Below are 22,125 nucleotides of genomic sequence, written 5' to 3' on the forward strand. Positions count from 1 at the left end.
ACGGTTTTAAGATGTTTTTGTAATTCCTAAAAGAAACCTTATACTCATTAGCAGTTGCATCGTATTTTTCCCAACTCCTACCCCATCTTCCAGCCTTAGGCAACAATTAATCTACCTTCTGTATCCATAAATCAACCTGTTTTGGATAGTTCATATGAATACAATAACACAATATGTTACCTTTAGCAACTAGTTGTTTTCACTTTACACTCGTGGTTGGCCAAAGGCCTCATTATTAAACTGAGAGTGTAAAGGTACAGGGCTTCTCCCCAACTCCTCACATTTCCATAGATGGGAGAAAACATCACCTCTGAAGGAAAAAGTGTTAGGGAATTGATCATGTTAAAGTACTTTGCGACACCACCATCTTAAATCGGACCTCTGGCTTCTTCTACCCTTGAAACCTGTCTTAAGTTTCTTTTTCCCCCAAAACCGGTGCCACCACGCCAAGCCCCCAGCCTAGAGCTCCAGCAATGTGCAAGTTTTAAAAGACAACATGTCTTGAGATAGGTTAAGGATAGTCTACCCCGCCCCTATGGGAGGCCCTGTCCAATAAACCCATAAATAGTCCTTCACCTCCCCATCCCCCCCTCCTGCCTCCTCTGACCCCTCTCTCCACTTCGCTCCCCTAAATAAAAATCTCCAGTCGGACCTCTCGGTGTGCATGGCCTAGTTGTTGAGCGGCACAGTTCACTTTCAAAAAGTATAACAAGAGTACTCTAGAAGTGTTAAGCAGTGTGGGAAGGGCTGCTGTGAACTTGTGGGAGAAATATGTGCAACATATTTTAGGGAATCTGTCACACTTGATAGATATCAGGGCAAAACCTGGTACACAGAATCAAGGAGGCAGAAAAAGGAAAATTGGTAAAATTATAAACCATTACATATGCTGTATACCTGAGGAATGTTTTGATGCTTGTGCTTGCATGTTAAAGATCATCATAATCACTGGAATGCTAAGTGCATGAGCTAGATGCTTGGAAAACCCCAGAAAATGTTTATGACATATATTGCATATTTTATTAGTAACAAAATATTTATAACTGTGTTCTGGTCTCTGTGGTAAATATGTGAATGTTTAAAAATAATTCCTCCACAAATTATTTCCTCTTTAGCTTCTATATTGTTTTTCTTGATGACTCCAGATTTGATAGAGTTTATTAAATTCAAGACAGAATTTGAACACAACCTAGAGTACAAATAGAGCACTTACCACATTTTTGCTCTAGCTGAGGAGATGCTATGCTAATTTCCAAAGGATTTTGCTCCAGAAAAGTTTGTTAATGAATCAATTGTATATAAAAATAAATATTCTTACATAAAGGATATTTTACATTACCTTAGGTTTTCTAGGCAATCTTCAAAAGAATCTATTTATCCCACATTATAACTGTCTTAGATACTTTCCTTGTTGCTGAGACAAAATACTCAACACCCAAAGTTAAAGGAGGAAAGGTTTATTTGGCTGACAGTTTGTAGAGGTTTCAGTCCTTGGCTGACTCCAAGGCAGGGTGGCATGCAGAGGGGCATCACAGAGGAGAAATGGTTCATGGCAAGAAGATGATAGGTAGCCAGAGGTAAAGTAGCAACCAGCAAGCTACAACAGCAGCTTCTTTCTGCCCCTTTTATATTCTATTTAGTCTACCTGGCTTAGGTAGTGCCAAACTGATCAGTGGACTAATTTAGTAATCACCCATCCTTAATCCCAGCATTAGGCATCTTAGATCCAGCCACCTCTGAAAAAGCCCATTTATACATGCATGAAGCTTTGGGGGATCACCTAGATACAAGCCATAACAATAACCTTTTGCTATAATTTGTTAATATTATTTAACAAATATGTCTGCTATCTCAGTCTTATTCTAAACTACCCTGGATATTTCAGCTGATGTGATAAAGGAATTAGGAAGGAAAGAAGGACAGAAAGGCAGAGAGAAAACAGTTAGGAAAAGACAAAATTATTGATATTGAAGTATAAAAGCTTCCAGGAGGATCTACACATTTTTAGAACTACTGTGAGTATTTAGTAAGATTTTTGAATACAAGATCACCACATACAAATCAACAGAAGCTCTTCACAACAGTGGTTAACTGTGTGGGTACTTTCCTACAAAGCAGAGAGCACAGCAATTAAAACAGTGAGCTCTGGAGCTAGAAATGGCATGAGGTTTTGACTCAAGCTGTATTTATTAGTCATATTTGGTAGGTGTTGGCTTTCAACTTGTACATTAGCTTGATTCCAACCTAATGGTTTGTGTTTATGCTGAGGCAGTTCTTAGCAATTTCTTCCCTTCTTCCTTCTTTCCTTCCAATAGAGAAGACTTTAAGAAACTTAGGAAATGTCACAATGTAAGATAACTTCTGCCCCTCACTGTGCTTACTTCAGAATCAACCAGCACCCAGTCTCCCCCAAGTTTTGTAAGTGAAAAGAACCATTGTTAGCTTTGTTGACCAAACAAGATCCCTTCCCCCTGGCTAGAATAGATAAGTGAATAAACCTTAAAGGTAACTTTCTCTAACAAAGAATTGCATCCAGGTTGAAATTCCACTGCCTTGCCACCATGTTTTGGGTATGAGCAATGTGAGCTGTGAAAATGCAATGTAACCAATTGAATAAGATCAAAGCTGTAAAACCCTATAAAAGAAGGAGTTGTAACCCAATGGGGGAATGGATCAGGGCACCTTCATTAGGCGTCATCGATCTCCATCGATGGAGTAAACTTTTATTTTACTTCCATTCTGCTGCCTTTCTGTGTGTCACTTGCCAATTCTTCTGTAACATTTCCTTCCTTCCTTCCTTCCTTCCTTCCTTCCTTCCTTCCTTCCTTCCTTCCTTTCTCCTCCTCTTCCCCTTCCTCTTCTGCCCCCCCCACCATGAACCCTTCTGGGCCTTTGCATTGACCTAAATCGCCAGCATTTTTTAAACTTTTCAGACAGTCTCATTAGACTAAATTGCCCAGACTGGGCTCTAATTTGAGATTCTCCTGCCTCTGTCTCCTAGAAATGCTTCATCTTTAAAGTGACCTTGAGAAAATTACATTCTTGTTATTTTTTTTTTATCCTTAGGTAATTTATTTACTTATTGTCTAAATTTGAGAAACTCTTGATCTACTTATGTTTTTCTTCCTGCAGGGTCTATATTTCACTGATAGGTGTCTATAAATATCTTCTATTTGTTTGTCTTGCCCAGTAAATCATTTCTGGTTTTATTTCCCACATCTTAGCTTCATTGTACATAAATTCCAAGTTACTGCGATAGGCAACATGACTCCACTTGTGTAAAGTCCAGTGATTCCAGGTGGTTGCCTTCTCCTTCCTTCCCACCTTGGGAGTCCCCTCAGTTAATGCATGACAGACAGTCCCTAGTCCATCCTGTGGGAGACCTCAACTCTGTTATCTCTACAACCTTGTAAATAGGATACTCCTCACTTGTGCGATATTTTGTTTCTACTAAACTGTGTGAAACTTCCCCTGACTCCCGCTAACTTAGCCAATTTCTGCTCCTGTGAAATTTTGAATAAACTCCTCCCTCTCCCTGAGCCCTCCTCAGTTAGAAGAGCTGCTTAAAAGGACCCCACAGCTGTTTTTTCCTGGTCGAGGCAATAAAGCACTCAAATTTGGCTTAGAGTGGTGGTTTCTATAATCTTAAGTATAACATTACTATTTCACTTCTTTTTAAAATTGAGTTTATTGGTACATTTAAGGTATACAGTGCAATTACGTTCATTACTGGGATCTTGTGCCTTTACATGGCAGGTCTTGGTTCTTGCTTTTTCCCCTTGTCCGTGCCCTCCCTTCACCTGCTCCTCCCCTCCCCATTTATAAACACTTTATTTTCATTTTTTCGTATTTTTTCTTTTCCCTTATTACCTTTCCTCTATGCTTCCCATTTTCCCTACACCTTTAGCCCTTTTCTTCCTATTTCACATGGTCAATTATCTCATTAGGATCTTATGTACTATTATAGTTTTTCACACCAGAGAAACTATTCGATATTTATACATGTGTGACTTATTTCACTTAGGAATATATCCTCAATATGTATCCATTTTCCTATGAATGAATCTAATTTCTCATTCTTTATGGCTGAGTGCTATTCCATTTTATAGAAAAACCACATCTTCTTTATCCAGTTTCCAACTGATGGGCAAATGGGCTGTTTCCAAAATTTAGCTATTACAAGCTGTGCTGCTATAAACATTGGTGCGCATATATCACTGTGGTATGATTCTTTTGGAAAGATACCCAGCAGAGGGATGGCTGGGTCAAATGGAACCTCTAATCCCAGTTCTTTGAGGTATCTCCATATTGATTTCCATAGTGGTTGCAACAGTCTGCTCTCCCACCAACAATGGAGAAGGGATCCTTTCTCCCCACAACCCCGCCAACATTTGTTATTGGTTGATTTCTTGATAGCAGCTATTCTTTGTGGTGTGAGGTGGAATCTCAGTGTTGCTTTCATCTGCATCTCTCAAATGACCACTGATGTGGAACATTTTTTCATATATTTAATTGCTGCTTTTACTTCTTTGTCTGAGAAATGTCTGTTCATTTCAGATGCCCATTTTTGAATTGGGTCATAATATTTCAGGGGACTGATTGTTTTGAGTTCTTTATATATTCTAGATAAGAGTCCTTTGTTTGAGGAGCAGCTGGTCAAAATTTTCTCCCACATTGTAGGTTGTCTCTTAGTTCTGTTGATGGTTTCTTTTGCAGTGCAGAAGCTTTTTAATAAGATGAGATCCCAGTTATTGATTCTTTCTGCTAGTTCCCGTGCTACTAAGGATTTTTTCATAAAGTCTTTTCTTATGCCAGTGTCTTCCAGAGTTCTGCCTAATTTATCTTCCAGCAAGTATAGTGTTTCTGTTTTAATGTTTAGATCCTTAATCCACTTGGATTTTAGTTTAGGACATGGTGAAAGATAAGGGTTCAGTTTCAATCTTTGGCAGGTTCAAATCCAGTTTTTCCAACACCATTTATTAAAGAGTCTATCTTTCCTCCACTGAGGATGGTCAACTCCTTTGTCAAAAATGATGTAGCTTAGTACATCTGGATTTGTTTTTGTGTCTTCCAATCTGTTCCACTGATCCTCAGATCTGTTTCTTTGGCATTACCATGCTATTTTTATCACAGTGGCTTTGTAGTATAGTTTCAAAATGATAATTGTTATACCCCCTTCCATGTCTCTGTTGCCTAGGATGGCTTTTGCTATTCTAGGTCTCTTATGGTTCCAAATGAATTTTTGGATTCTTTTTTCTAGTTCTGTGAAATATAGTGTTGGAATTTCAATTGGCATTGCATTGAATGTATATAGCAGTTTTGGTAGTATGGCCATTTTCACTATGTTGATTCTTCCTACCCAGGAGCATGGGATATCTTTCCATTTTCTTATATCCTCTTCAATCTCTTTTTTCAGAGTGCTATAGTTTTCAGTGTAGAGGTCTTTTGCTTCTTTTGTTAGATTGATTCCTAGATACTTCGTTTTTTGGGATGCTATTGTGCAAGGAATTGTTTCCCTAATTTCTCTCTCAGTGACTCTGTTATTTGTATACAAGAATGCTATTGATTTTGGGGTGTTCACCTTTTATCCAGTTACTCTGCTAAAAGTGTCATGTAAGTCTAGAAGTCTTTTTGTAGAGTTTTTGGGTCTTCAATGTAGAGTAACGTATTGTCAGCAAATAATGACAATTTAATTTCTTCCCTTCCTACCTTTTTTGCTTTAATTTCTTTTTCTTGTCTAATTGATATGGCTAATGTTTCCACAACTATATCAAAGAGAAATGGTGATAGTGGGCATCCTTGTCTTGTTCCTGATTTTAATGTGAAGGTTTTCAGTTTTCAGCCATTTAATATGATGTTGGCTGTTGGTTTTTCATAGATAGATAGCCTTACTAAGTTGAGATATAGACCATCTATTCCAATTTTTCGCAGGGTTTTTATCATGAATGGGTGTTGAATTTTGTCAAATGCTTTTTCTGCATCTATCAAGAGGATCATATGATTTTTGTCCTTGACTCTGTTCATATAGTGTATTACATTTATTGACTTATGTATGTGGAACCGTCCTTGCATCCCTGGAATAAATCCGACTTGGTCAGGATGTGTGGTCTTCTTGATGATCCTCTGTATTCTGTTTGCTAGTATCTTACTAAGGACTTTTGCATCTATACTCATTAAGGAGATTGGCCTGTAGTTCTCTTTTTTAGTTGCGTCTTTCCCTGGTTTGGGAATTAAAGTCATACTTGCTTCCAGGAATGAGTTTGGAAGTATTGCTTCCCTTTCAATTTCATTGAAAAATTTGAAGAGTGATGGCCGTAGTTCTTCTCTAAATGTCTTGTAAAATTCAGCTGTGAATCCATCAGGACCTGGGCTTTTCTTTGCTGGTAAATTTTTAATTACATTTTCAATTTCATTGATTGGGGTGTTTAAAATGTTTTTATCTTCTTCGTTCAACGTTGGTAATTCATAAGTATCTAGAAATCTGTCCATTTCTTCTGTTTTCCATTTTATTAGGGTACAGGTTCTCAAAGTAGGTGTTCATGATCCTCTGGATTTCTTTCGGATCTGTTGTGCATGGATCTGAGCCTTTTCTTTCCTTTTTTTGATAAGGTTAGCTAAGAGTTTATCAATTTTATTTATTCTTTCAAAAAACCAACTCTTTGATTCGTTTATTTTTTGTATTGTTTTCTTAGTTTCCACTGCATTGATTTCTGCTCTTATCTTTATAATTTCCTCGCTTGTTCGAGTTTTGGTTTTTTCTTGCTCTTGTTTTTCTAGGAGTCTAAGATTAGTCATTAGGTTGTTTATTTGAGCTTGCTCTGTTTTCCTAGTGTGGGCATTCAGTGCTATGAATTTTCCATGTAGAACTTCTTTCATTGTGTCACACAGATTCCTGTACGTTGTATTGGCATTTTCATTTATTTGTAAAACTGTCTGATTTCTTCTTTAATTTCCTCTGTGATCCATTGATTGTTCAGGAGAGTGTTGTTCAATTTCCATGTGTTTGTGAAGTTCCTAAGGTTTCTTGTGCTATTTATCTCCAGCTTGATTTCACTATGATCTGATAATATACAGGGAATAACTTCAATTCTTTTGCATTTATTCAAACCTGTTCTGTGAGCTAGTATGTGATCTATCTTGGAGAATGATCCATGTGCAGCCGAAAAGAATGTATGTTCTGATTTTGTGGGGTGGAACACTCTATAAATGTCTATTAAGTCCATGCTTTCAAAAGCTTGGTTCAATTCTAGTATTTTGTTATTGACTTTTGGCCTAGATGATCTGTCTGTTTGTGAAAGTGGGGTATGTAGATCTCCCACTTCAATTGTATTAGTGCTTATTTGGTTTTTCATGTTTCTTAATATTTCTTTTATATAGTTGGGGCATTAGTATTTGGTGCATATATGTTTATGATTGTCATCTCTTCCTCTTGAATTATTCCCTTTACAAGGATGTAGGGGCCTTCTTTGTCTCTTTTAATCAGTTTTGGTTTGAAATTTACTTTGCCAATAAGATTGCTACCCCTGCTTTTTTCTGTGCTCCTGTCGCATTGAAAATTGTTTTCCATCCTTTCACTTTCCATCTATGGGCTTCTTTTTGCAGTGGGTGTGTTTCTTGTATACAACATATTGTTGGATTTTGCTTCTTAACCCATTCTTTCAGTCTATTTCTCTTGATTGGTGAGTTGAGGCCATTGACAATAATGGTTATAACTGATATGTACTGACTTATTATTGTCATGTTATTGTCATTTTGTTGACTCTTTTTACTTTTTCACCTTCTCCTTTTAATTTCTTGCCTTGCCTATTTGATTTGGTCTGTTGGGCCTCATGGTGTTGTGACCTTCATTGTCTTTTTGTAGGATATTGTTTAGAATTGCTTGTAGTGCTTGTTTGGTATTCATGTAGTTTCTCAGGTGTTCTTTGTTGTGGAAGTATCTTATTTCCCCATCCATTTTGAAAGAGAGTTTTGCAGGATACATCAGTGTAGGTTGGAAGTTGTTCTCTTTTAGTACTTGAAATATCTCACTCCAGTCTCTCCTTGACTTGAGGGTTTGTGTTGAAAAGTCTGCTGTGATTCTGTTGGGCTTTCCTTTGCATGTGATTTGTTTCTTTTCCCTTACTGCTTGTAGTATTTTGTTCTTCTGTTGGGTTTCTGGGATCTTGATTATTATATGTCTAGGTGTAGATTGTTTTTGATCGTGGCTAGTTGGTGTCCTATATGCCTCACTTCTCTGAATGTAAAATTCTTCTGCTCTGTTTGGGAAGTTTTCTGTCATTAATTCTGTGAACAGCTTTTTTAAGTCATTTGTATTTTCTCCTGCTACTTCATGGATTTCTATCAGTCTTATGTTATTCTTTGCATCATCTAGGAGTTGTTGGATCGATTTCTCATGAGACCTCTCTTTTCATGGTCACTGACTGCAATCTTATGTTCTATATCTGAGATTCTATCTTTGCATTCTTTTATTCTATTGCATACCTTTTCAATGGAGTATTTAATCTCCTGGATATCTGTTTTGAATCTGTTTTATGGATTCCATTTCTTTCCTATGTTGGGCATTTATTGTTTGCATTTCTTTTTCTTCTTTTTTTTTTTTTTTTTTGGTACCAGGGATTGAACTCGGGTCCTTGCGCTTGCAAGGCAGGCCACTGAACCACTGACCTAAATCCCCAGCCCCTGCATTTCTTCATTTCTTCTTATGCTGAACCTTCGTTGCTTCTATTGTGGTCCTGAGCTCATCTACTTGTTTGTTACTTTCTGTTCTAGTGTCTTCAACCATGACTTTCATTTTGCTCACTATCTCTATGTTTATTTGACAAATTATTTTTGTTTTGAATTTTTCTAGAGCCTGACTGATCTCTTTTGTTACTTCCCGTGCTTTGAGTTCAGAGTGTCCTGGTGGTTCACTGTTAGCCTTTTTATCCTCATTTGCCCTACTGTTTGCCATTGGTGAACTGGAAGTCTGTGTTTGTGTTTCACTTAAATGTTTTCTCATTTTTATTTTTGTTGTTGGGCTATCCTTGGTTTAATCTTTGCATTATCACCCAAATCTTCCTGATATAGTTGTTCCCTAGCTTCTGAGTCTCTAACGACCCATAGACATTCTCATCTTCATAATTCCAGAGAAAACAGCTCATCAAATCAACCACAATCCTTTATCCCAACTGATACAATCAGCAACATAATATGATCAAGCACAACTTGGAAACTGACCACTTATGGTAGTCACTAGTCTATCACCCTTAAACCATGTGAATTAAATTGAAATCAAAAAGCAGTCCAAAGCATGTATGCAGTGAACAAACTTTTTAACATAGTGTATTTACCACTTAGGATGGGTGCTCAGACAGAGCTAGGATGAGAGGAGTAGATAACTAAAAGAATTGTAGAAGGTTTCAAGTGAAGCCAGAGGACATAGAATAACCAGACAATATTCAGGAAACTGTTAAATTTGAAAGAGATAGAGTAGAAGTACAAGGACAAGAATATATCCCCTTAACAGTAATAGGGGCTCACTTTCCCTTGAAACCACTGACCCCTGTGTGAGGTAGAATGACAGAAGAAAAGAACATAAAGAAAAGAGAAAAAATGATGAAAGATGAAATATGAGTTTAGTCAGGAGACAAAACAGAAAGGGAGATGAGGGATAATATGGTGGAGCAAGAGACTGAGTTGGAGAAAGAGGACAGAAAAAAAGAAAGAATTTGCAGAGTGAAATGAGGAAAAGAAAGAAAGAAAAAAAAGGATTTGAAGGGCCTCTTTCAGACTATATCTCTGCTGTCATAATATACAACATGAGCAGCAGAACCAAGAACCCTGATCTCAGCTGGCTGATGGTAGAACCCCATGACGCACACTGACCTCAGGCTGCGAGGCCCAGATTGAGTTCCCCAACCTCCTGAACAGTTGAACTCCACACCGTTCTACTACAGGTTTCCCATGCCCTTTCTTTAAAGATGTTCAAAGTTGGGAATGCAGAAAAGTACCCTTTATGACCACTTCTACCTCTGAAAAGTGGGTCCAAAAACTGGCACAATCAGGAGGTCTGAGAGTGCGGGGTGGGGTGGGGTGGGTGTGGGGGGACTGGGGGAGTTAAGGGCATTCAAGGGTGCCCCTGCGGGTGCCTTCCTGGCCCTGGAGCGATGGCAGTGGCCGGCAGGAGAGGGCCTGGCTATCCCTGTTTTGACTGGCTTTACATAAAGGCACAATTTATTTAATCCAGTTGTTACATGTTGTAAGACTCAAAGTCTCATTTCCACTCCACGGAGCGTGAACAGCCCAAAAGGCCTCCATGATGTTAGGTCCTAAAACCCAGTGAGGCTCCAGAAGCTTGATGGAGAAATGAGAAACCCAGGAGGGAACACACCAGGCTGGATGATAAATAGACCTTTATTAGTCTGGCCAGATGGCACTCCCTGAGCCAGGTAGCTATTCAGGGGCTGAGGTGCTTTTTATAGGGTTTTTCTAAACAAAAAGTCAGGGCATTCACAGAACTACCAGAGGACAAGATTCCAAACACATTGCTTATCTCATGCAGGAAATGTTCTATGGTCACCTCGTGTCATACCATTTGCCCCTGGGTAGGCTGTTAGCCAAATTAGCAATTAGCACATGAAGAAGCACAGTCTTTGGCCTATTAGCATGGAGTCACTTTAGCTTATTCAAGTCTTACACATGTGATTTTTAAAAAAACCTCTTTTGTATGAGGTATTTAAGCCTGTCTTAATTTCTTTTTAGAGCAACAGGTACGTTTCTACCATTCAAATAAATTGATGTAATGGGTGAATCAAGATATTAATATTATCAGTTGTAGCTGTGCTTTGTGTAGGTTTATGTTTCTTTTTGTGGTGAAAATGAAGCTGATTCAGTTGATGCTTTGCCTCAGGACCCATAGGTTGTGAGGTGGCAACCCTACTATGTCCAAGATAGGCAAAGGGTATGGGCCAAGGTTTTCCAACTGTGTCTCTTCTTCTCAGTGTTCCTTTTTTCTCCATGAAAGCATTCCTAGAAAGCAGAATGGAGACAGAAGGTCCAAGAGGCACAGGCAGGGAAAAGGAAGCAAGGGAGAAGTTGTTTGTAGAGCTACATTCTTGCTTCAAACTCTTGTACATCACCCTAAAATAAAGGGAGGCCTCTCTCATTCCTCAACTGCCTTGGCTCTGGAGAAATCCTTGAGATAGCATTCAGGAAAAGGTAAAGAGCTGGGCCTGGATGCATCAGCTTCCTGTTCTTTTCGTATTCTCAGTTTCAGCATGGAAAGGAAATGCTGATGTCCTTTTACTGATACTTTTTCAACAGATCAAAGCAAAATGCTTTCTAGCTTATCAAACTCATTTCCTCTACTGTCAAGATAAAGAAGAGGAGCTCTTTCCATTGTATTCAGAAGTGGTCACATAAGACTTGGCATAGACCTTTGATTGCACAGTATTCATTGGCCTTTTATTTCTATGATTTCATTTAGTTCTAAACTCCATGAAGCATTTTCTATGAGACTCAAGAAAATTAAGTACTTAGACAAGGTCCTGTAAATGTTAAATGAAAGAGACAGAATTAAATTTAGGCCACTTGTCTTTTGAAATTGTATTTGCTGCTAACTCCTAACTCCCAGGAAAGCACTTTGGTGAACTCTTAGTAAGTTTTCTGTAGTTGTTCTCATGCTCATGAATGCTTTGGACAAAGATCCTAGTGGAAGAAGCCAGTTCTTTCCCTAGGATTCTTTACTGTACTTGTGGTGACAGAGGCAATATACCAGCATGATATTCTATACAGTTATCACAGATGGTGGCAACACTCCAGGGTTTTGGAAAATATTTTTCCAAATGTTTGAAAAACATTCTAGTATATGTATTTTGCTTTGCTTCTAGTACTGGGTATTGAACCCAGGGTCTTTGCACTGAACTACATCCTCAGCCTGTTTTATACTTTTATTTTGAGTTCCCACTAAGTCACTAAATTGTCCAGATTAGGCTTGAACCTGCAATGCTCTTGCTTCAGCCTCCCAAAGTGCTGAGATTACAGGTGTGTACTACTATGCCCAACTTTAAATATGCATTTTTAAATTTTTGAATAATAAATGTACTCCAAGCAGAATCTGTATCTGTTTGTGATCCTTCCTAAGGCTATTGCAGATGCTGCAGGGATCCCAACTGTCCCCAATATCCAGAAGTCTCTTTCTTGGACTCTAAATAGGGATTCAGCGTAAGTTATACTTTCATGTGAATAACCATGAAAATTTGGTGCCACATGATTTGAATTGCTATGAGAGTATTGAGATATTATTCTCTTTCAAGCTGATTCTTTTTCAGTACTGTTCATCTTTGCTGTAGAGGAAAATGAAATTCAAGGTCATCTAAAATAACCAAATTCAGTCTCTTGGAAATAAGGAGATTGGCTCCAGTAGAACATACACTACTATTGATGAAGATTACAATTCTTCTTAGACCAGAACAGATGGAAGACTTTCAGTGATGAAATAGCCCAAAATTATGTTTTAAGTATGACAAGTTGGGATAGAATACCATGTCATTTACTAGGTGGGCAGCCCTTCACATATCATTTAGCCATTCTTAGCTAAATAAATAAATAAAACTTTTCCAGTTTTATTTCCTGGAAAATGAGTTAAGGTTTAGAAATAACATATATAATAAATCTAGCAATATATAACAACTACTAAATGCTGAATAAATGTTAGTGATCATCTGTTAATTACAAGGAAATATGGAAAAATATGCAAATGCTCCAGAGAATTTGAGGAGTACTAATTGTAAGGCATGCTGCAAAGGCTCAGTGTTGTAGTAAGGTAGATAAACCAATCACTAAGCCAACCACTTGGTGGCTATGACCAAATTTAGTCTGACCCCTAGGGAAAGATAGCATCTAACCCTTGATTGCCACCTACTGGCCTACAGTAGATTTAAAGAAATCATTACGAAGTTCCAATTTCTGACTAAGGGAAAATAGTGGTAGAAGTTTAGCTTACCTCAAATGATTAGGGCACACACTTTTCCAAGTAAACCTCTATATCAGAACCCTTATGTGTAAAAACAACAGCAACATTTTTGATAATGCTGGCAAATGGAGATGGTTTTGTTAGGCATAATAGTATATAATCTATGACTGAAATATGAATCAGGGGCATATGGAGAATTTATTCATTACTATTTTTCTTGCGTATATTAATATTTTAGAGTTTTATTATTTATGATTATTATTTTTTGTAACATTAAACAAGCTGATTCAAATTACATACTTGTAGTTAGCTTCAATTATTATGGTTATTAGACCAAAGATCTTTAAAATGCAATCTGTAGATTAATTGGTTGATTACATTCAAACTTGCAGAATCAGATTATTTTGGGGGTAAATCTCAGAAAATACTATTTTTAAACCTTTGTTTGTAATTCTCACCCAGCTAATTTAGGAGACTACCACACTAGATTATACACTCCTTGAGGCAAGGACAATTTCTTTTTCTTTTTTGTACTCCCGAGGCTTAATGATGTCCACCACGAGACAGTTAGATAAAGGAATGAACAAATATTAGATGAATGAATAAACAAAGGCATACATGGACAAAGGAATGGAATTGTGTTTGCCAGCAGGAGTGAGCAACCCCGCAGTTATAGCAGGCTTGAAAACGCGGACCCTTTAGTTTCTGTGTATGAAATGATTAGTATATTTACTGTTGCAATTTCAGAAAAGTTTACTCTGGGATCAAGGTAGGCGCACGTTGGTCCTGGCAAGTTTTAGAGGGTATAAGTAAAAGGAAGTGGATAAAAAGAGGAAGTTGCAACTTCTAAAAGTCCATAGAAATATCCTAAGAATGACTTGACTGATTATATTGACAAGATGTAAAGAAACACGCTTTATTTATTGGATTAATTTTTTCTATTAAAATATCAAATATGAAATGGAATTAACTTCTAAAAAGTTATTGGCCATTGTTGGATAACAAGAGGTCTTAAATGGGGTTAAAGACCTCAAATAAATAGTATTTAACTTCACCGACAATGAAGAGATGCAGGTATAATGTAGAGGAAAATATAAACAAAGAACTGGAATTGAAGGGATCCTTTGTATACCAGGTAAAATTGACCCATAAACAGTAAATTCTAAAACATAATTTATTAAAATTATTTGTTCTTTAAAAAAGAAAGAAAAAACAAAAAAGAAAAAAATATTTTGATTTTCTCATCATAAAAAAGTCATTACAGGTTGGGCCGGGGATTTAGCCCAGTGATTCCACCACCTGACTCACAACTGCAAGGATCCGAGTTCAATCCCTGCTACAAAAAAAAAAAAAAAAAAAAAAAAAAAAAAATCACAAAAAGCCATTACAGGGCTGGGGATTTAGCTCAGTGGTTCCAGCGCCTGCCTCTCAAGTGCAAGGGCCCGAGTTCAATCCCTGGTACCAAACAAAAACAAGAACAAAAAACTCATTACAAAAGAGAAAATCAGATTGGCATCATATAGACATCTTGGCACTAGCACACTATTCAAGATAACCATGGAATGGCCTTTAAAGAGTTCCCATTTCCTACTCCATCTAGTCCCTAGCAACCAGTATCAACAACTTTGATATTTCATAGCAGTGAAATCATACAATATGTGTCCTTTTGTGAATCACTTATTTCACTTTGCAAAATGTTCTTGTAGTTTACCCATACTGTGATATGTCAGAATTTCCTTATTTTTTGAGGGTGAATAAATTTCATTTAATGTATATACCATGTTTTGTGTATCTCTTCATCAGTGGACATTTGTGTTGCAGCCAATTTTGAACAGTGCTGCTATGAACATATGTGTTCAAGTATCTCTTCCAGGTTCTGCTTTCAATTCTTTCAGGTATATTTCCAAAACTGTAATAGTTGGGTCACATGATTGTTCTACTTCTAATTTTTTGAGGTCTTATATATACTTTTATAGAATCTCCCCTTATTTGCTTTACTGTCTCCCACATCTGGTGCACCTGATGGCGAACATTCTCCAGTCCTCCTCTTGCCTCGCCTTCCCTTTCCCTCTAAGTCATCTATTGTCTGGGGGAAGTGCATAGCGTGGAAGGCAGTTGTCTGGATTTATGGGGTGGAAAGGGAATTTAAAGGCCCAAACACTGCCCTTAAACCCAATTCTCACTGCCAAGACTGTCCCCTTTCCTGGACTCCACTGTGTATTTCTGGAGGCTCTAAGAAATTATGCCACAAAAACCAAGTCATTGAAAGTTAATTCACTTAGGTGGTCAATTTGCCTTTTCTATTAATTCTTTACTTTTAGTTACCATTTATAGCTAGCTTTATTATAATAACACTTTAAGACAAATTCAATTAGAAACTGTTTCAGTTCCCTTGCTGCGGCAGATACTAGGAGGAGCCTGAGGAAAGAGAAAACACAGAGGGACCCAAGAAGTCTACAGAATATCCATTTTTATTCCTACGGAGGTACATTGCAATTTTAAGAAATAAATTATCAACTAGCTGCTTTGTTCTGGACAGGGCTCCAGATCCCTAGGCTGAATAGGCAAAAGGAGGACCACGATTAGCATACACAGAGTTTAAGTAGGTTAGCGTATGCTCACGAACGCTTAGCAAAGTTGGTCACTAACGTAACACCAACTATTGCGCATGCGTTGTTTTTAAAGGGCCGGCGTGCTCCCGCGGCTTCCCAGAAAGCCCTTTTTCTCAGATTATCCCGCCCCAGTTTCCGGGGAGGTTGCTCCTCCCTGCGGAAGCGGAATCACCAATCAACACCCGTTTTTGCCGTACCGTCATTGGCGCGTGCCCAGCTGTAAAAATTAGGGGGCGGGCTCTCAAATTTGCGCATGCGCTCCTGTACATCTTCTCCACGTTGGTTCAGTCTCTCAATTCAGTTTGGCTTTAGGAATCTATAGTCTGTGGGTGATTTGGCTGTCACCTAAGTCACGATGGGTAAGACTGCTGATTCTCTGGGTCCGGGATCGCGGCCTGACCCGGTGCGGAGCTTCAATCGCTGGAAAAAAAAACACAGCTATAGGCAGAACCAAAAGAAGCAGTTGAGGAAACAGCTGAAGAAGCCCGAGTGGCAGGTCGAGCGCGAGGGTATCAGCCACCTTGTGCAGAACTACGAGAAGGTGAGGCCTGTGCTGGGAAGGGGCACGCCCCCCCCAACACCCACACATCTGGCGCGAGCAGGTGGCCGGGCAGCTGGGCAGCGAGTCACTGTGGTGATGGGCTGCGGGGGACCCGACCCAGGGATCGTACAGTTACTCCACTGGGCTGGGTGGCGTGGAAGTGTCACCAGAGTTCCTGCTGACTCCTCACAGGTGGTCTACTGGCTGCTCCCAACCAGGATTCCGCTGTCTGCTGCTCACTGCACTGTTCTGGAAACAGTGGTAGAAATGCAGTGGTACTGAAGGGTACGGAGACTCTGCTGTAATTCAGTAATATTCATAGTAATAATAGAAATGACAGTAAAGGAAATAACTGTCTCAAAGTATTTTCCATCATGGGCTCTTTGACTCGATATGAGGTATGGATCTTTTTGTTTTCAGCTTTAATTGAGTTTATTGGTAGATTTTAGGAATACAGTACAGTTACATTCATTGTTGGGATCTTGTACCTCTACATGACAAGTCTTGGTTCTCATTTTTTCCCCTTGTCCCTGCCCTCCCTTTACTTCCTCCTCCCCTCCCCATCTACAATCACTTTATTTCCATCTTTTCATTATGAGGTATGGATCTTTATATTTCCATTTTACAGTTGAAAAAAATTGAGGCTAGCAGAGGATACAAAACTTGTTCCAATCTCTCACACCTAGTAGATGGTGTGGAATAGGATCCTAGACCTGTGTCTTTCTAGTTCCACAGCCTTTGCTTGTTTAACCATTAAGCCAGACTGCCTCTCTTAACATCATCTTCTGTTCTGTGTCCATCTCGTTTTCTTCATTTACTCTATGTTCCCATCCAAGAATTGGTGTAGAAAAGCTGGGCTGCTGGTTTGTTTTGTTACCTGTCATCCCTACAAGATGTTCCTAGATGTATATCCCTTACTTATCACTTTAATTTGCAGACCCATTTCCCTGTCAGGCTTGTTAGAAATGTCAGTTTCTCTCCCCTTTCCCCATCAATGTCATATTTGTTGGCCTTAACCTACCTCACTCAGCCTCTCAGTGACTGCCCCCTTTATAGAATAGTACAATGAGGGCTTTAACAAGTGGCATATTCCTGTAATTAAAGTCATCACCTGCCATCCCGGTATGGCCTTCTTTCAAATGACCCTGAAATCACTAGTAAGATTGAACAGCTTAAAGCATTGTGGGTGAACCTATGGCACGTGTGCCTCAGTGGACTGTTCATATCATTGAAAGCTCTAAAGGATTCACCATCTTTGGCTTTTGCTTACTGTGTTAGCTTCCTTTATCCTGTCCTCAAAGGGGATAATGGTAATATCTACTGTATAAGATGTTGTGGAAAGTTACTAAGATAATGCATGGAAAGCATTCTGTACAATACCTGTTACATAGAAATATTTCATACATTAGCTGTTACATTATTACAACTGTTGTATACACAACACTTTAACAAGCCATTATGAATTACTTTTGGGTTTTGTTTTGAACTGTGTAGAATTGTTTAGAGAGTAGAGCCTTAGCCCTTGATTTATTCCTGTGAACTAATGATTCCTTGTTGTATTCTACTTAGAGGTCTTCTGAGTTCATATCCTTATTTCTGAATGTACTGAATATCTTAATTGTATTGTAGAATACCTTCAATGCCAGAAGTCATTATCTTTTCCATTATACCTCAGCAGTCTCTCCTAAATTCTTTGCCTTTTCTCATTCTTTTTTGGTACTGCAGATTGAATTTGGGACCTTGTGCTTGCGAGGCAGGAGGCGGCACCACTGAGCTAACCCTGGCTCAGTCCCTCCTAAATTCATAATCCTGTGTATTAGTTTCCTATTGCCATTGTAACAAACTTGGTGGCCTAAAACAGTAAAATTTATCCTTTCATAGTTCTCGAAGGTAGAAGTCTGAAATCAGTTTCATTGGGCCAAAATGAGTGTTAGCAGGGCCATGCTGCCTCTAAAGGCTATAGGGAATATTCTGTTCTTGCCTCTTCTAGCTTCTTGTGACTGTTGGTGCTCCTTGTCTTGTAGCCATGTAACTCCAATCTCTACCTCTGTAGATGTGCTGCCTTCTGTTCAGAGTCAAATCTCCCTCTGCTTTAAAGAAAAATAACACATTTTGTTACATTTATAACCCATCTAGATTATCCAGAGTATCTCCATCTTAAGTCAGTTTTGCCATTTACAGGTTTTAGGAACTGGGGCATAGACATAATTGGGAACCATTTTTAATCTACCACATTCTTAGTCCACCATCTAACCAAACTACTGATCTAGAAACTGCAGAGCAAAATCTGGCACCTTTCTCTTATCTGCTTTTGTATCCTGTTATATTGGTGATCTTTTTTGCTGCTTAAATTTCTCAATACTTCTCTACTCCCTTTGCTATAAGCTATTTCAGACCTTATCTTTTACGTAGATTACTACATTAGCTGTTGCTTATAACAAGAGTCAGCAGACTTTCTGTGTAAACAATAGTATATGTTTTTAGCTCTATAGATCAAAAGAGTGAAAGTACCCAATTCTGCCCCTGTAACACAGAAGCCATAGAAATACTTAAGTGAATGGTTTCTGTGTTATTGTAAAATTTTAATTAATGAAACAGAGGTTTGATGGGCTTTGACTCTTGGGTCTTACACACCTTGATTGTATTTTCTGTCCTGCTGCTAAAAGTGTTTTTTTTGGTGTATGTGCTTCTGAAGTGAGTACTAGAAGTGTTTTCTTAGTCATTTTCCTTGGCTTACAATTACTTTCAGGACTGGCAAACACCTTAATGTGCCAACATACTGTAGTATGATGGAAGAATATATTATTTGTAGTTAGGCAGACCTGGTTTAAATCTCACTCAGTTTAGTTTCTCACCATCTCTGAGTCTTGGTTTCCTCCAAAGCAAAACAATTACTAATGACTGAGAGGGTTGTAAGACTGAAATGAGATGATGTGTGTAAGCCAAGTGGTACATAATGACTTGTAGTTTGTAACTTGGCCATATTCCTGTGTGCTTAATTTCCTGGTACTTGATGTTTCTACTACTTGATGTTAGCATATGCTCTGGAATACATACTTGGCTTGAGATATACCTGGAGCTTTTCATGACCTCCTCAGGTGTGCATCTGTAGCATTTTGTATATACCTTTATTGCAGCATTTATTACCTCCCTGTGATCATTGACTTTATTTCTTTGTAAATTCTTCTACTATACCATGAACCTCTTAAGGTTAGAGACCAGTCATGTGCTCCTTGATCTACGATGATGGGGTTATGCCTCGATAAACCCATTGTAAATTGAAAACATTGTTAAGTTGAAAAATACATTTAGTAAAGTTAACCTATTGAATATTATGGCTTAATACAATATACTATAGGGTGTCCATTGTTTACCCTCATGATCTCAAGGCTGACCAGGAGTTGTGGCTTATCATCACTTCTCAGCATTGTACTGGGGGGAAGATTAAAAAAAATAAAAATTGGAAGGAGTTGTATGTAGTGACACAGGCCTGTAATCTCAGTACTTGAGAGGCTGAGGTGGGAGGTTTGCATTGAGTTTGAGAACAGCCTGGCTACATAATGAATTGAATACCAACCCGAAGTAAACAGTGAGAACCTGTCTCAAAATCCCCCCATCCCAAATCAAAATTTGAAGTATGATTGCTCACTTTCACAAACTCAGAAGAGTCAGTTGTACCAATGGTAAGCCAGTGACCATTTCTATTTATTTTTGTTTCCTTTAGATGTGGGTGCTTATTCTTGAGTAGATGCTCAGTATTTAGATATTGTTTGGTATAAGAATAGACTTTTCCTAGATAGGTATATGTGCCTACCTCCAGTCTCTACCTCTGTGGACATGCTGCCTTCTGTTCAGAGTCAAATCTCCTTCTGCTTTAAAAAAAACCAACACATTTTGTTACATTTGTGACCAATCTAGATTATCCAGGGTTGGCTGTGGTTGCAGCATTGCTCTAGTTGGCAGCATTGGCTCATTCTTTTTGGTGACTTGTTTTAATATTGATTGCTAATATTTATCAGGTGTTTATGTATGTTGATGTGCCATGTCCTCATAACAACCACCCTAAGAAATTGTTCCCATTACACAGGTAAGGAAACCTTAAGGCACCACACGGTTAAATAACTAGTAAATGAGAAAGGGATTCTAACTCAAATAGTCTAGGTGTGATACCAAAGCTCCAGACCGCTACACTTTACTGCATTGTACTTGCAAATGCTTAAATTTTGATCTTTTTACTAAGTTGAAGGAATAGCCTCCCCCAGGAGTGTTCTGTGTTTTATTTATTAGTTTTAGGAAAATAAATGTTTTAAGGATTTGGTCAGAAAAGAAATATAGTATGAAATCAATTAACAGGGCTAGCGATACTAGGATATAATCATTCAAATAACAGATCTGTTATTTTCTAGGTAACCCAGTACAGACCCTCACTATTTAGCTCCTGAACATTTGCAGAGCTATGGTCCACAGGCCATACTCTATCCTCAGCTACAGAGAAATGCTAAATAATTTAATGCAGAAACATTTGAAACAATTTGATGGATCCTTATTGAAGTCTATGTAAATATATATGAAAAAATACATGTCTAGGTCCCCAGGAAACTGAGGGAGGGAGATGACAACATTTGACCAATGTTATATGATATGTCTAAAATATTTAAATAGGAAATTTGTAAGTCAGTGTTGTGGAGTTAAAAGATGGGGTAGTGGGAAAGAGATGAGTTATTTAGTGTGTCCCTCCTTTTGGCATTAGGAAAAAGCGTATTTTCTCCGAGTCTGCTGTCTTTCTGCCTGGTGGTTGCAGCTGCAGGCCTGGCTTGGAGAACTGGATGGGAGCTGGATTTCAGCTTCTACACCTAACTCTTGCCAGAGGCCTCTGTGCAGTACACTGTCCAGCGGTATGGGGTAGCTGTGAGAGGAGCTAGTGCTTTACTCATGTCTTCACCAAATGGAAAAGATAGAGAAGGACTTTCTAGGTGGAGGGAACAGCATGAGGAAATGGCCAGATGATGTGGAAATACAAGGTGTTCTTGGGGCAGGATATAATACTTGGAATATTGCTTGTTTTCCTGAATTGGCTTCAAACCAGGTTGAGAAGGTTGGAGGTAGATTGTGAATGACTTTGGAGACCACAGCACAGAATAGTAGCTTCCTACTACATATATCTGAAGGTGGTCTTGTGCCAATCCCCAGAATGTGTGACTATGTTAAATGGAAAGGGGTTCATTAAGACTGCTGACCAGTGGACCTTAAAGTGGGGTGATTATCCAGGTGAGAGCCTGGTGTTATCACCAGTGCCCACAACAGAGGGCAGCAGAAAAGTCATAGTCATGTGTTGTGAGAGTCTTGACTTCTGTGAGTTCCTTCAAAAATGGAAGGGTTGGCTAGGTCTGGTAGTGTAGTCTAGTTCCAGCTACTCTGAAAGCTGAGGCAGGATGATGGCTTGATCTCAGAAGTTTAAAGCTAGCTGCAAAATATAGTTAAGACCCTGGATTAAGAATGAAAGGCTGGGGGACAGCCTTTAATGCTGGAAAAGGCAGGGAAATGGACTCTTGTAGAGCCACAGTAATAGGTTTTGGCTGGTTGAAGAAGACCTGGTAGCCACTTAACTGACTGGGGGCCAGGGCAGCAAACCTATGGCATGTGTGCCACAGCAAGCTGTTTGTTACCATTGAACGCCCTAAAAGGTTCGCCATCACTGGATTAGGTTATAAACTGAGTTAAGTGAACTGCAACTAATTGACTGTTTGAATAAGTTGTAGCCTGCTTGCTTCTGTTTTCCTGTAAAAACTGTCTAGTGGTGTTCATTAGAGTTCTCAGAGTTGGTTTGGAAGTTGCCTCAACCGTGATTTTTTTTTGCCATATTCAAAGAAACTATCAAATTTAATGGTCTAAGGAATTTTCTGTGAGGGATCATTCTAAAACTCCCCAGTTGATTGCTGAAACTGAATAGTACAAATCCTAAAAATACTGTTTTCACACACACACACACACACACACACACACACACAGTATATATATAT

General features: G+C 38.6%; 1 protein-coding gene across 1 annotated transcript in view; it reads left to right on the forward strand.

Annotated features, from left to right (window-relative positions):
• The first annotated feature begins 15,808 nt into the window (after positions 1–15,808).
• Positions 15,809–22,125, forward strand: part of Ddx10 (DEAD-box helicase 10) — a 291,709-nt gene continuing 285,392 nt past the window's right edge. Inside the window, exon 1 of the mRNA XM_010610645.3 lies at positions 15,809–16,105. Within this exon, the coding sequence (XP_010608947.1) occupies positions 15,920–16,105 (186 nt within the window). The 5' untranslated portion in view covers positions 15,809–15,919. The remainder of the gene's footprint in view (positions 16,106–22,125) is intronic.

The sequence above is a fragment of the Fukomys damarensis genome, unplaced genomic scaffold, assembly GCF_012274545.1.
Source record: "Fukomys damarensis isolate Sample0158 unplaced genomic scaffold, DMR_v1.0_HiC HiC_scaffold_16, whole genome shotgun sequence".
Taxonomy (NCBI): Eukaryota; Metazoa; Chordata; class Mammalia; order Rodentia; family Bathyergidae; genus Fukomys; species Fukomys damarensis.